At 39.0% G+C, this 14,483-nt stretch overlaps 1 protein-coding gene across 3 annotated transcripts in view; it reads left to right on the top strand.

The window, feature by feature from the left end:
* Positions 1–14,483, top strand: part of LOC132132228 (RNA-binding protein Musashi homolog 2-like) — a 190,614-nt gene that overhangs the window by 175,742 nt on the left and 389 nt on the right. For all 3 annotated transcript variants that reach the window (XM_059544562.1, XM_059544563.1, XM_059544564.1), the window contains exons 12-13: positions 6,883–7,062; positions 10,519–10,673. In XM_059544562.1, the coding sequence (XP_059400545.1) occupies positions 6,883–7,062; positions 10,519–10,673 (335 nt within the window). The remainder of the gene's footprint in view (positions 1–6,882; positions 7,063–10,518; positions 10,674–14,483) is intronic.

Consider the following 14,483-nt stretch of genomic DNA (forward strand, 5'->3'; position numbering starts at 1 on the left):
CTAGTGCTGGGCGGTAAACCGGTTCATACCAAAAACCAGTGTATATTTTCGTTACGATGTTAATTTTGAATATACCGCCACACCGGTGTATTTAATTACTCGGCGTTCGGAACGAACGTTATGCTGCGCTGCGGCCACGCGACACTGTTTCAGACGGACCCTTTACAATGTTGCACTTCTGCACGAAATGCAAAATGCATGAGACTGTTTCTGTCTGTGGTGTTTTAATTTTAAATATTCTAACAAGAAAAGTAGGCTAATTATTGTGTTTAAATGTTTTGCCGCTTGCTTGAGCAGCTTTTATACAAACCTAGAAGTAAAATGCATGAATAATGCGTTGTTTATATTTATTGAGTTTAAACTAATGTCTATATGAAAGATTGTTACTGTTCTGTGATAAAAGACTTACAATGCTGAAAAAAAAAATTATATATATATTTTTTTTACATGATTTGAAATCAAAACAATGAACAAATGTTGTGTTTGTGGACTAAACCGATGCGGATCAGTAGCGGACTGCAAACACGTCCTGTGTGAATGCACAATGAGTCCGTGCTGCGGACTGCATTTGCACTGCAGGCAGATTATGTGTGAAACAGGCGTTACAGCCAAAAAGAGGAGCCTGGTCTGTTGTTTGGAGGTTTTTTGGTTTCCAAAAATCCGACGTCGACCAAACATCCATTTTATTCAAGTGCTGTCGGGCTAAAATTGTCACCAAAGGCGGCAACACGAGCAATTTGCTCCAGCACGTCTTGGAATATCAACCAGCAGAAAATGCATTGTACACCTGAAAAAAAACGTCATAAACGGGTATAATTTTGACAAAAAAACGTGATATACATTTTTGGTCAAACCGCCCAGCACTAGGAAACACCACAGAATTCTGCAGAATTTGATTTGTGAGTGCTCAAAACATTGAACACATCATTCACCAGCTTTATTTAAAGAAATAGTTCATACAAAATAAAAATATTCTGTCACCGTTTACTCATCATTGTGTCGTTTCAAACCTGTATGACAAAAGAAGATAATGTGTCTTTATCCATAGAATGAAAATCATTGTGGATATACTAAATATTAGACCCCAATGACCCTCATTAGCCGTGTTTCCACTGTCGGGCCAAAAGCGGGCGGGCTAGTGCGTGCCAGGGCAATCGCGTTTCCACTGTCACTTCCGGGGCTTGATCATGCCTCATCGGTGCTTCCTCGGGGCCAAGCTTGTGCCAAAGTGGTTATGAACAAAAGCGGAGTTTCTCCGTGTCTGGAGAGCATCATCACCGTTAGGGCTGTCAAAATTGCTCAAAATTGACGTTCGAATATTCCCTCTAAAAAATACACGAATATTCGAACCATTCGAACATCTGGTTGCGCATGTTGTCAATGACGCGCATTACGTCAATAACAGGCAAAAATAATACAAAGAGACATAAGTAATTGTATAGATAGTCTATTTAATTTTAAACATATATGACAACGTATTACCTACACAAAAACAAGGAAATCAACTAATGGCCAAGACTGCAGACCTCACGCTCTCTCACCCTCACATTCTCTGCGCATAATGGTTTAAATGAACAAACAAATTTTTGTGCAAGCAATTTAAGGTCGCGACTGTTGTCCCAAATATAGCAGGCTTCATCAGTGATTGAAACAAATATTAATATTAATTGAAGTTTTACAGCATATAGAACTGACATTGAATGCTCCGAGCGAGCTGTGCTGTGGTAAACATGGAACTTTTCCTCGACATGAAACGATAAAAAAATCAAACCTCGGATCCATTGCTTGACAGAACTTTCTGAAGCGTGCCCCATCCGCGATACTGATCGGTCTCATGTCCTTAAAAATGAACGAAATTATTTTATCCGTTATGGCCTCTTGTCATGTTGCAGACAAAGTGCTTGTGGCGAGCGATGCAAAGTAACGTTAAGTGTCAAGACGTGACCTTTTAGCTGGAGTTTTTGCACACATTATGCCATGCTCATTTGGGTGCACATTTTTGAGATGTGACCTCATGTTGCTAGTTGTCGAATGGTATGCTAACTGTATCTTAAATAGCTGGCATACAACAATCTCGCGGGTCAACAATTTTACCTCATTTTCTCTGCTGCGGTCGAGTTGGGCTCTGCACTTGCTGGCATCTTCCATGAAGACACGTCAACTTTCAGCAGTGATGCTGTGCCAGACAGTGTGACTCCTGTGAGGCTGTGACCTGTCCCTGAACCCTCAGGCGCGCTAGCGGCCCACTCGCAAAGCAGACAACCACACCTCTACTATCGCGGGCCTTTTTTTCCACACTTTTTTTTTTTTTCAAATATTAATTTTCACCTTCGAAATTCGTTTTTTAAAAACTATTCGAATACATATTCGAATTTAGAATATTCGTTGACAGCCCTAGTCACCGTGGATCATTTCATAAAAGTAACCGCTATAACACCAGTATTAAAAACTTTTTAAAATAAGCTGAGCTCAAAACTCACTTTCAGTCAGCAGCGAGTGTTTGAAATAACTTGATCCGATGTGTATTATAATCACCATACAAGGTCAGAAATATTTATAAGTGATGCAAAAGACATGCACGCTAGCCATCAAGGTTACCATAGTAAACATGGTAAATATGATCACTTGAAAAACTCGACATGAAACGATAAAAAATCAAACCTCGGATCCATTGCTTGACAGAACTTTCCGAAGCGTGCCCCATCCGCGATACTGATCTGTCTCATGTCCTTAAAAATGAACGAAATTATTTTATCCGTTATGGCCTCTTGTCATGTTGCAGACAAAGTGCTTGTGGCGAGCGATGCAAAGTAACGTTAAGTGTCAAGACGTGACCTTTTAGCTGGAGTTTTTGCACACATTATGCCATGCTCATTTGGGTGCACATTTTTGAGATGTGACCTCATGTTGCTAGTTGTCGAATGGTACGCTAACTGTATCTTAAATAGCTGGCATACAACAATACAATACAATACAACAGTGATGCTGTGCCAGACAGTGTGACTCCTGTGAGGCTGTGACCTGTCCCTGAACCCTCAGGCGCGCTAGCGGCCCACTCGCAAAGCAGACAACCACACCTCTACTATCGCGGGCCTTTTTTTCCACATTTTTTTTTTTCGAATATTAATTTTCACCTTCGAAATTCGTTTTTTAAAAACTATTCGAATACATATTCGAATTTAGAATATTCGTTGACAGCCCTAATCACCGTGGATCATTTCATAAAAGTAACCGCTATAACACCAGTATTAAAAACTTTTTAAAATAAGCTGAGCTCAAAACTCACTTTCAGTCAGCAGCGAGAGTTTGAAATAACTTGATCCGATGTGTATTATAATCACCATACAAGGTCAGAAATATTTATAAGTGATGCCAAAGACATGCACGCTAGCCATCAAGGTTACCATAGTAAACATGGTAAATATGATCACTTGAAAAACTCAGACGTCAGCTTCTTATTCTCTATCACAATCGTGTATTTATTTTTTAACACATTTTATCTGTCATAATTCTCATCTCGAGTTTAGCTCCACATAGCCTTTGTCATTAATATAATATGGAGCTTTGTCATTAATAGTTCAGGAGCTTATTAACCACATCAACTCTGGGGACCCACCGGTGGGTCCAATATTGCATATGCCTAATTCTCAAAAAATCAAAATAACAGCTGAAGTGGTTAAATTATATTTCTTTCTTAATGTGGTGTGTGTGACTACAAATAACAGAAACAGACTCGACTGAATAAGCAGGCTATGTTCATAACGCTTTATTTCTGTGTGACTAATTTTAAGTCCTGATAAATTAATAAATTATGATCAATGTATCACGTATTATGGTAAAACACAGATGCTTTTGGATTAAAAAACAAAAACAAACAAAGCATGCAAACAAATGGCCGCTTTTATCGTGTTCGTTTTGTCCCAAGACTTATTTATTATTAGTTTTCTGATAACTTCTCTTTGTTGGTAAAATCATGGGATTGCATGACGTTGTTCTTGAGAGGCTTGTAAAGGGCGGGTTTTAGTGAAGCGCAGTGGAGCTTCTGGCCCGACGGTGGAAACGCAGCGTTATTTTGGCCTCGGCGCTACAGGCCCGAGGCTATTAGCCCCACCCGGCCTGTTTGTAGCACTGGCTCACACTGGCCCAAAAAGCGGCTATTGTCTGGACAAAAAAAAAAAAAAAAAAACACTTTCAGAAGAGAAAGTTGTGCAGGTTTGGAATGATGAAAGATTTTTCCTTTTTGGAAAAAAACTATTCCTTTAATGTGTTTATGCTTTAAATTAAACAGTTTCAGAGAAATCATGGTCATATTGTTACGTCCAGTGACGTAATTTGTACTGTTCTGGGGTCAGTCAAGAGTTTTTGTGTGTTCTCAGGCTACGTTTACATTAAAGCTGCACTTTACGGACCGCAGCTCTGATTGGTTGTTTCTTTACCGGGAGCGGTAAGAAACAACCAATCAGAGCTGCGGTCCGTAACTTTTTTTTGTGTTCAAAGTATACAAAATGTATATAAGCAGCGAGTACACCATGAATCCATTTTCCAAACCGTGTTTTTAGCTTGTCCTGAATCACTAGGGTACACCTATAATAAGTGTTTATATTCGGACTATTTTAGATTGCTTCAGGGGTACCGCGGCGGAGTAACCCAGTACCTTTGTGATTCTTCATAGACATAAACAGAGAGAAGTAGCTCCGGCTACAATGTCCTTCCGCAACACGCAAGCAGTTCTGTTTATTAACCGCTAGAGCGTCAAAAGTTACCGACTGCAGCTTTAATCCGGTTACATTTGAAAACCACATTTTCTTTTTAAAATGCTCTCCCATCCACACTAGAGTTTAAACGTTTTCCAAAAGTGTCTCATCCACACAGAAACATCATAAAACGTTAAATTCGTTTTCTGTGCATGCATAAAGCCTAAAAAAAATCTCCCTGCATATCATACACACGGAAAAGACATGAGACGTTTTCATCCAGTTTTTCTGACAGGAAATGTAATTTTATTTACGAAAAGAACTCACCATTCACTGACGCGTCCAGGTCGCGCACACTCACGATTGTATGTCTGATCTATAACGCAACTGCCCTCATGTTTTCCCGTAGTTAGCAATCGCTTTCATCTTTGCAGGACTGTGATATGAAGAGTGTACAAAGTAACACATCTGTAGCAATAGTGTGAAAGTGCATAGCACATAACGCACACAATACCAGTATAAACACTGATATCTATTGGTATAATATGATATTAGTGTGGACATAGAATCAGTTTTTTCTCTCCTGTGCTGCTGTTCTAAGAAGAGCTGATTACTGGCACCTGATACTCATTTGCTGATGACCAACTAACTCCTCATTCACTGGCTCCTCCAGAGAGGAAACCAGCTATAAAAGCCATCAAGAAAGCACAGCTGAGAGAGAGGGGAAAGGAGAAAGATTGTGACATCTCCCTCTCCCCACATGGACCTTCTCTGCAGCCCTAGACAAGTGTTGTTGTTTTTGGTACTTGCTAGTTGATTCTTAATGCCTAATCTGTGCTATAGTTTCAGCTAGATTGTTAAACTTAAATCAATATTGCTGAGGCTTTTATAGTCCTTCATTCAATAATGGTTAAATTGTCTACTTTGACATTTGTAGGGAGGAGGGTGACATTTTTCTTTTGTTAACTCTTTCTCCTTTTTTTGGTTAAGTTGGGTAGTTAAGAAAGTATTATTGTTGTTTTTGTTATTTATTTTCCCTTTGTTAGGTAAGTTAGATTTAAAATTGAGTAAGATATGGTTTTGTTTATTTTGGCTATGCCCCCTCCTAAAGCCTTTTTGCTTTGTTTCTGTTATTCCTTTATGTAGTAAATCAAATTATAGTGGATCCTTTAGTGGTTGGCAGTGGTCTTTAGGGCTGGGACTGGGATGAGAGGCTCCATGTGGAATTCCTTTCATTTTAAGTATTCCTCAATTCCCTTAGACTAATTATAACGCAGGAACTTAACAATATACATCTGCATATGTTTAAATGCATATATCTATTTTTGTACAGAGTGTGTTCACGGAATCATACACGTGAAGCTTGAGTTTAGACCAATGTAATTGGAATCATTACAGCAGTACATTTCTGTGATTCCTCAAGTCAAATATTACAGTAAGCAGGCAGGGTTGGAGTTGTGCCATTCCTCAAGCACTTGAGCATAATTTGACAGACAGTCCACGGTTTGTGGGTAAAAAAAGCCTGTGAGGGGAAAGTTGTGAAGCTGATGACAGAGAAACTATTTATATTGCTTCAGATTACTCTTGGCATCTGTTTACGGGCTTAATCAGCACTGGGATGTTCGGCACAGATCCAGGATGCTCCTGCAGGTCCCAGACCTCAATGAAAAGCAAACGTGCGGCAAGAAGACCCAAGATGAAAAACCTGTGTGGTGGATCTTGACTTTCTTTGATTGGATTATCTTGGTGTTTCTGAAAGGCCAATGAAGGCTTTTAATGCCCTCTGTATATCAAACTTTCACGTAGGATAGAAAATACCAGCTAAATATTTCAGCGTTGCTGGAGCCATCAAATGACGTCTTCCGAGGCGTGCATAATCCGCCGTTCCAATGAAAAGTGTGTTTGTGTTATGTTAACATCCTTTTTTTATGTTAATGGCCAATGGATCACTGCATTTGTCATATCTAACCTGTTTACTAATAGGTTTCTCTGTGATAGTTTGGTTTAGTGGGAATCATGTTGTGTAACTACTAACAAAGTGAGTATGAGTGTGTGTACGTGGGCATCATTCAGCCTCATGTTGTCTCTTGTCATGCATACCTCACTGCCTCACTACTACTTCTTTGTGTATCATATAAACACCTCTCTTCCCAATGATGGAGTCCCCCCTACTCTGCGTATTTCACAGGGTTCCATGATTACGGCTTTTATTCTGGGCCCGGTGACCAGCGCGGCGCTCCCTGCTCCTTTGCCGACTATGCCACCCTGGGGCCCCATACGGGTCAGATGCTGCAAAGCGAGCACATCACCTCTACCTGCAACTCACCCTCCCAGCACCACCCAAGCCCGGACCACTTTAAGAACTCAGGTGTGTATGGCATATTTTGTCCTAGAAATGTGTTGCTTCTAACACCCTATTATTCTGATGTATTGGGAAATACATCTTGATTTTTTCTTATTCCAAATGTACACGAGTATCCCTGCATGTTAATACAGGTGCAAACTCATACAACATCTGTATATGAAGCGTAATTTAGGGTACTGATGATACAAATTTGCAGGACCAAGATCACCGACTTGAACTTTGGAACAGCCAAATTCACCTGAGCTTTTGTTTCCTTTCTCCTGCATTGCATATGTACAAATGGAAGTCATTGGAATGAATTTTAATGTGACTGGCTGTTTAGGAATCAGGTTTAAAATGAACCCTCTAGTCATGGAGGGACTAATCTGTGGAGCAACTGTCTTGTCCCAATGAAAGAGGCAGGGAAGTCACGAATTGTGCAGCCCTTCTGTGATACAGTCCTAATCACTGTGGCAACATTGCTTGTGTCAGGATCTTTGAGATTCGGCTCCTTTTGGCAGCCAAAAAATGGAAAATGTCTGTAGTCCTCTTACTTTACACCAGCGATCACATAGATGTGGGTTTGGACTCGAGCCTATCCTGTTCCCATTCAGAGCCTGCAAACTTTGGATTCACAGTACAAAGGCTAAATCTAAATACATTCATGAGTGTACATAATTTAAATTAAAAAATAATAATAATTCTTTGAAATGTCACATTGTGGAAGTGAATGTGTTGGGAACTCCATTTCTGTTGACTTCAAGATCTATTAAGTACATTTAGACTAAAAATTGGAGATACTTGACTTGTGATTTGATACGTCTTATTAGCTTTCTACTTTTCCAAGTCTTTTTTTCTCAGTCTTATATTTTTGCTTTTACAAGCCAAACAAAAACACATCCTTTAATTTTATTTTTTATGTTGACATTGGAAACAAAAACTCATCTTCTACTTTGCTGCTGCATTAGGACCTTAATATTATTTTCAGTGTGTCTTTAGGGCATTTTGAGATAGATCTTTTAAATACAGGCGAGCTACCTGATATGAAGGTCTGTTGAAATGTCTCTTGTATGCTTGTTGCTGTGGCAACTTGGACACAGTCGACGCATTGTGGGGTTTTCAGGGGTCAATACTAATGCCATTGGTGTCTAGCTTTGTGTTAGAAAATATTTAAATTTCTATGGCTGTCCCTGCTCAGCAAAAGCACTTTGTTATCCTGCAAAGGATGCGCAGGGTGACATCGATTAAAACCCCCAGTGCTGGGACCCGGAGCGGGACAGATGAGTCACCTGTGTCTCAGAAACACACTGCGTAATCACAGCCCGTTGGGTTTAATTAGCATGGGTGCTGCTAAGCTACCCGTCAAAGCCAATAAATGTAAGTCGTGTTTAGCTATTAAAGCTAATAGCAGTAACAGTTTAGCCCCAGGGTTTAATTTAGAACATAAATCCTATTCCTGGCAAAGCGAAAGAAAGCACGGCACTCACCAGCAATTATATGGAATAAAGATTACAGTACACACATAAAACTGGGACTAAATATAATAAAAAATTAATATTTATTTCTATGTATACTTGCATATATACTTTATGATCTTATATGTTAGCATTTTATACTGTTATTACATTATTCAATTGCAAAAAGTTTTTTTTCTAGCATGACTCTACTGGATCTAGTCCCATTTTTGTTTTCAGTAAACTTATTGAATCAAAGCATCATATTGTTTCCTCTAAATAATCACTTATTTTGGATGACAACTATTGTGTGAGAATTATGACAGAATTTTAACCTTTGTGATCTACTTGACATGAATATGAATTTTTTTGTAGTCAGACCATCTTTTTTGATAGTAAAATTATGGGGGTTTATTAGGGGGTTTTAGTAAATAAGACAGAGTAAGTCTAGTTTAAAGATCAATATAGTGTGACATCACTTTGTATGTTATACGCATTCTCTCCTCCATCTGGTTTATACCTGTAGTGACTGCAGTCAGTGATGTTGGAGGTTTCTCCAGCTCCAGCTGTATTCTTTCACTGTGAAGGAAGATGAGAGGAATGAGCAGTCACAAAGGAAGCTCAATCTTTACATGCTTGTTCACGCTCACTTGAATTCTCAGCTCACAGTGTACACAGCACAGCAGGAAAGCCTGCATTTCTTCCTAACCTGACCTTCGATCAGACCTGCTTAATGCACAGCGCAGCATGTGGTTGGGTGCAGTTTTGCATGGATGTTGAGGGCTGGTGGGGGTTAATCTATATGCTGTCCACATGTGAAGGCCGTTCATATAGGACAATTTTGTATTTAAAAACAGAAATAGCGTAACTGGTATCTTAAAAATACAGCACTCATGGCTAAACAGCTTATACTTATTCATGTAGTTTGCATAGTCCAATTAAAAAACAGCACAGACGTGCTAGAAGTGTCCTATTTGAATGGCAGATGAGAATGTTATTTAACTTTTTAACACATTCACTTGCAAATTTTTTTTTATGTATATACTAATGAATATTATACAGATCAGTAATAGGCAAGTGACATGTCATGCATTACTGCTTAAAAGTTTGGGGTCAGCAAGATTTTTTGTCTGTGTGTTTTGAAAGAAGTCTCTTATGCTCACCAAGGTTGCTTTTATTTGATAAAAAATACAGTAGAAACAATGTTGTGAAATACTATTACAATTTAAAATAACTCTATTTTATTTTATAGATGTAATTTATTCCTTTGATGCAATGCTGAATTTTCGGCAGTCATTAACCCAGTCTTCAATCTCACATGATTCTTTTAAAATCATTCTAATAAGTAGGGCTGCTCCGATCACGATCGGCCGATCGTTTTGCGCATCTCGTCAGTAAAGCCGGTTCTTTAATCAGCTGTAAATTCCATCAGGTGCGTGATTTCACATAGAGCAGCTGTTACTACACAGAGCCATTGTTAACTGAGAAGATGTGCAAATCCACGTTCATTTTCAGCGTTTATTTGCGCATCTTCTCAGTTAACAACGGCTCTGTGTGGTAACAGCTGCTCTATATGAAATGACGCACCTGATGGAATTTACAGTTGATTAGAGAACCGGCTTAACTGATGAGATGCGCATAACGATCGGCCGATCATGATCGGCACAGCCCTACTAATATACTGATTTGCTGCTCAATAAGCAAAAGTTGTGCTGCTTAATATTTTTGTGGATACTGATTTTTGATCAATAGAATGTTGAAAAGAACAGCATTTATTACAAACCTTTTGTAACATTTCTGTGCTTTTGATCAATTTCATGTGTTATATAATAAAAAAAATGTAAATTATCTAAATTATATTAATAAAGAAATCTTACTGTCCCAGAATTTTGAACAGTAGTGCACATATTCAATATCCACTATCCAATTTAACACTCTTTGGTAGAAGCAGTCTCTCTGCCGTTTTAGGGGCCATGTTAGTGACTGAAATATGATTTATCAGAAATCTGCTGTTTGTCTTGTACAGGTGCTAATCCTCCCCGACCTGGAGGTTTCCCCGTTGCAAACAGTCCTGGACCCGTGGCAGACTTGTATGGCCCCAGCAGTCAGGACTCAGCTGTGGGAAATTACATCAGTGCTGCCAGCCCCCAGCCGGGCTCGGGGTTCAATCACAGTATCGCAGTGAGTAGAGCTCTCTTACACTCCCTCAGTCATGCTGATGTGGCCAACAGATTCCAAAGGACACAGAAAGTTCTCACTTTGTGTCTTTTGTCCATCATACTTTTTAATTATATTCAACCTCCAGCTGAGAAATCAGAGTCTGATTGGCTGTTCTTCCATTGTTACTCACTTTTTATGGCAAGGGCTTGATTGTCAGCCCAGCAATTTAGCAGAGTTGGAAAAAACTACAGTTGTAAAAAAAAAATATATCCGAGGAATTAATTCCATTCCACATGTTCAAAAATACCCCAATGAGTCATGAGTCTCCTTTAGACTGAAACATATTGTCTTGCTGATGTCTTGCTTGGGGAATAAAAGCATCACAAACAGTTTAGAGGAAGCAAAAAGCTGCCATGGTTAGAAATGAGCTAATTGTCAAAATAAGATGTCCCTGTAACTAGCAGATGCACTTGACACGTCTCTAAACAAAAGCCCCTGCGTTGCTTTAATTGGCTTTTGTCAGGGAGCGCACAGATTCTGTCTGCAGATGTCACGGACGTCAGGTTGTGGCTCGGTGTCGGCATAGATCTCAATTGAAGAAGAAAGCATTTATAATGAGGTGCCAAAGTAAAATTAAATTATTCACCCCGATCTCACAAACCAGTTTCTTAACCAAATGAAGCACATATTTTGATTTATGCAAGTGTTTGCAGCAGATTTCTATTGTTTTATTGCTTGTGGGTGGTCTGCTTAGGCCTGTTTTCATCTGTTATGTATGAAAGGTAAAGCATGTTAGAGATAAAGTGCTGGTAGACTAGTGGTTCAAGGAACAGCTGAAAAATCTGTCTTCATTTACTTATCGTCATGCTGTTCCAAACCCTTGAAAATGTTCTTTGATGGATACTTCTGGAAAAGCTCCATAATAGTGGTCCATATGTGTGGTATATTCAATGTCTTCTGAAATCATACAATGGTTCTGTTGCAGTTGGGTTTGAGGAACAAAATTAACTTCTGTTTTCATTGGTTCTTGCACGTCTCGGAACCAAAATGTGCCATGGTTAAATTTCAAAAAGATTCTTATTATTTTTGGCTGAACTATTTGTAAACTTCTGAGCTATTAATGAGGATGAGTCATTTATGATCTCCCGTCACAACAAGAGCGATGTTGCCTAGTGGATAAAGATTTTAGCTGGTAATGGAAAGGTTTGATTCTACACAGGCTGAGCCATCAACTATCACCATTAGGCCCTTGAGCAAGACATTTGCTTTAGAGATTGCTTCTGTAGTTTGTCACTTTTCGAATGAAAATGAAATGGCTAAACTGGTGAAGAACTGCTCATAAACAGCTGTTTATTGTGTATATAAAGACAATTCACTAATAGCAGGAATATTAACTGCTGGTTAGAGCAGAAACTTCCCACTGCATGAATTCAGAACTTTATCCCTCAGCATTAGTGTGTTTCTGAGTGAGTGCTGTTTTGTGCTATGTGATTAATTCCAAATTTAGAATGTGTTCGTTCAACTGGACTGATAGATGTGTGTGTGTGTGGTTCAAGTCTCCATGCAGAACATTAACACAAGAAATGACGCAGAACTAAAATGCTCATCTCCATTTATTTTTCTGATGCGTATCTCCAGTTTACCACCTACTGAACCCCACCACCTCCCCAAACGTATAATATCAACACACATCCACGACAAAATAAAGTTTAATTACCTGCAATTCTTAAAATGTGGAAACCTGGCAGAAAAGCCAATAGAAACTTAAGTCTTTCCTTCCTGCCCTGTAAAGCAGCGGGTGTGAGACTGACTTTGATTTATTCGTATGGATTAGAAAGATCCGCTCCTGCCATGCACACAATAGTCTGATGACAGGCCCGATAAGAGGCTGTGTTTCTCAGAAAGGTTTGTTGACAGGTTGCCGTTTTGTCCTCTAAATCAGCCGTGTCACAAATGTAGTCTGATAATGGGCAGGATTTATTTATTCGAGACTGATCAGCTCCATGGAAGAAGAATCAGGACAAATAGTTTTCTACTTGTATATTCCTTATGCTTGGAGTTTTCCTGGGTACTCTGATTTGAATTGTAGCAGCTTTATGTTTAGCAGAATAAATGAAATGGCACTTTTAGAACAGAAGAATCAAACATCTGAAGATACATGGAGATTTTCACGTACTGTTTGTCGGTATGAGGCCTAAAGACTGAATCTTCTGAATGAGAAAGGGCACTATACCATCACATACAATGCACAGCATTGAGTATACAACCCCTCTGAATAAAATGTATTTTCTTAATCACTAATATAATTCATGGAAAGATGGCAATATTGAAATATATAAAACATACTTAATAAAAGCCAATATTTTCTGTAAGATAAGTAAATTAGCCAATTTTGTTTAAATTAAGGATTGCAGAAATTAGCCAACCCTAGATTTAATTAAGAAAATGTATAATATTCTAGTACTTAGAATGTCCTCCAGATCTTAAAGTATACTGCTCTGACCCTTCTTGGCACTGTGTGTACACGTTCATGACAAATTTTCACACCTGCCCTGTTTAACTCCTGGACGACCTCCTCAAATGCTCTGGTCTTTAATGGGGAGTTTTGCTCAGCTCGTCTCTACAGAATCCCCCACAACTGCCCAAGAGCATTAAGATTGAGTGAAACACATGTCCACTGAAGGATTTTCACCTTGGGAGTATGAATATATTCATTCTCATGCTGAAAGAATGCCCAATAATGCAAGGAATGAGGGGTTTCAGGTTTTTGTATAACATCACACAGTAGTGTGTGAATTCATGCCAGCATTGCTAAACTCACACCTTCAGCACTCATTCATCCCTATATAAAAGCTTTACTACCACTGAACATCACTGTGGCTACCAAGCACTTCTCACTGTTGTTGTACTCTAGCAACACCAGAACCTTTTCCCTTTAGACCAGAGTTTTCCCAGAAGTCTCTGTTTTGTATATATGGGCCCTGGAAGAGGTTAAATGAGTTTATTTTACTTTGCTACAGTACTGTAGGTAATTCTAATGGTGACAACAAGCATGTCACTTCTGCAGGCTTTGTCATACTCTGTGAGATAAAGTGTCACTCTTTTCATAGCTTTTGCCGGCTCGGAGACACTTGCATGTTATTTCTCCTGCTCTTTTTCTAGCAAAAATTCACTCATCACTAAATAAAAATTTAGTGAAGACCTGATTATTTCTGGAGCCTTATCACAAGTCCATTGTTTTTGAATGTCTGTGCTTCTTCTGCTATATTTTCACACTTAAAACAATAATTTGGTATTCCTCTTGTATCATTGTCCTCTTTTATGCTAAGAAATAAGTCACCTGGCAGTTCTCTCCCAAGTGCTTCCACTGCTGCCAGCATTAAAGGGTTAGTTCACCCAAAAATGAAAATTGTCATTAATGACTCACCTTTATGTCGTTCCAAACCCGTGAGACCCCCGTTCATATTCGGAACACAGTTTAAGATATTTTAGATTTAGTCCAAGAGCTTTCTGTTCCTCCATTGAAAATGTATGTACGGTATACTGTCCATGTCCAGAAAGGTAAGAAAAACATCTTCAAAGTAGTCCATGTGACATCAGAGGGTCAGTTAGAATTTGTTGAAGCATTGAAAATACATTGTCGTCCAAAAATAATAAAAATTACGACTTTTTTCAGCATTGTCTTCTCTTCCGAGTCTGTTGTGAGTGCGACTGTTGACGTATGACGCTGCTGACATGTTATCTTTGTTATTGGGCGCACCAGAAAACACGTCAGCAGCGTCATACATTGCATTACACCAAATACACAAAATATTGTTCTTTTTAGCAACG

Source organism: Carassius carassius, chromosome 49, assembly GCF_963082965.1.
Source record: "Carassius carassius chromosome 49, fCarCar2.1, whole genome shotgun sequence".
Lineage (NCBI taxonomy): Eukaryota > Metazoa > Chordata > Actinopteri > Cypriniformes > Cyprinidae > Carassius > Carassius carassius.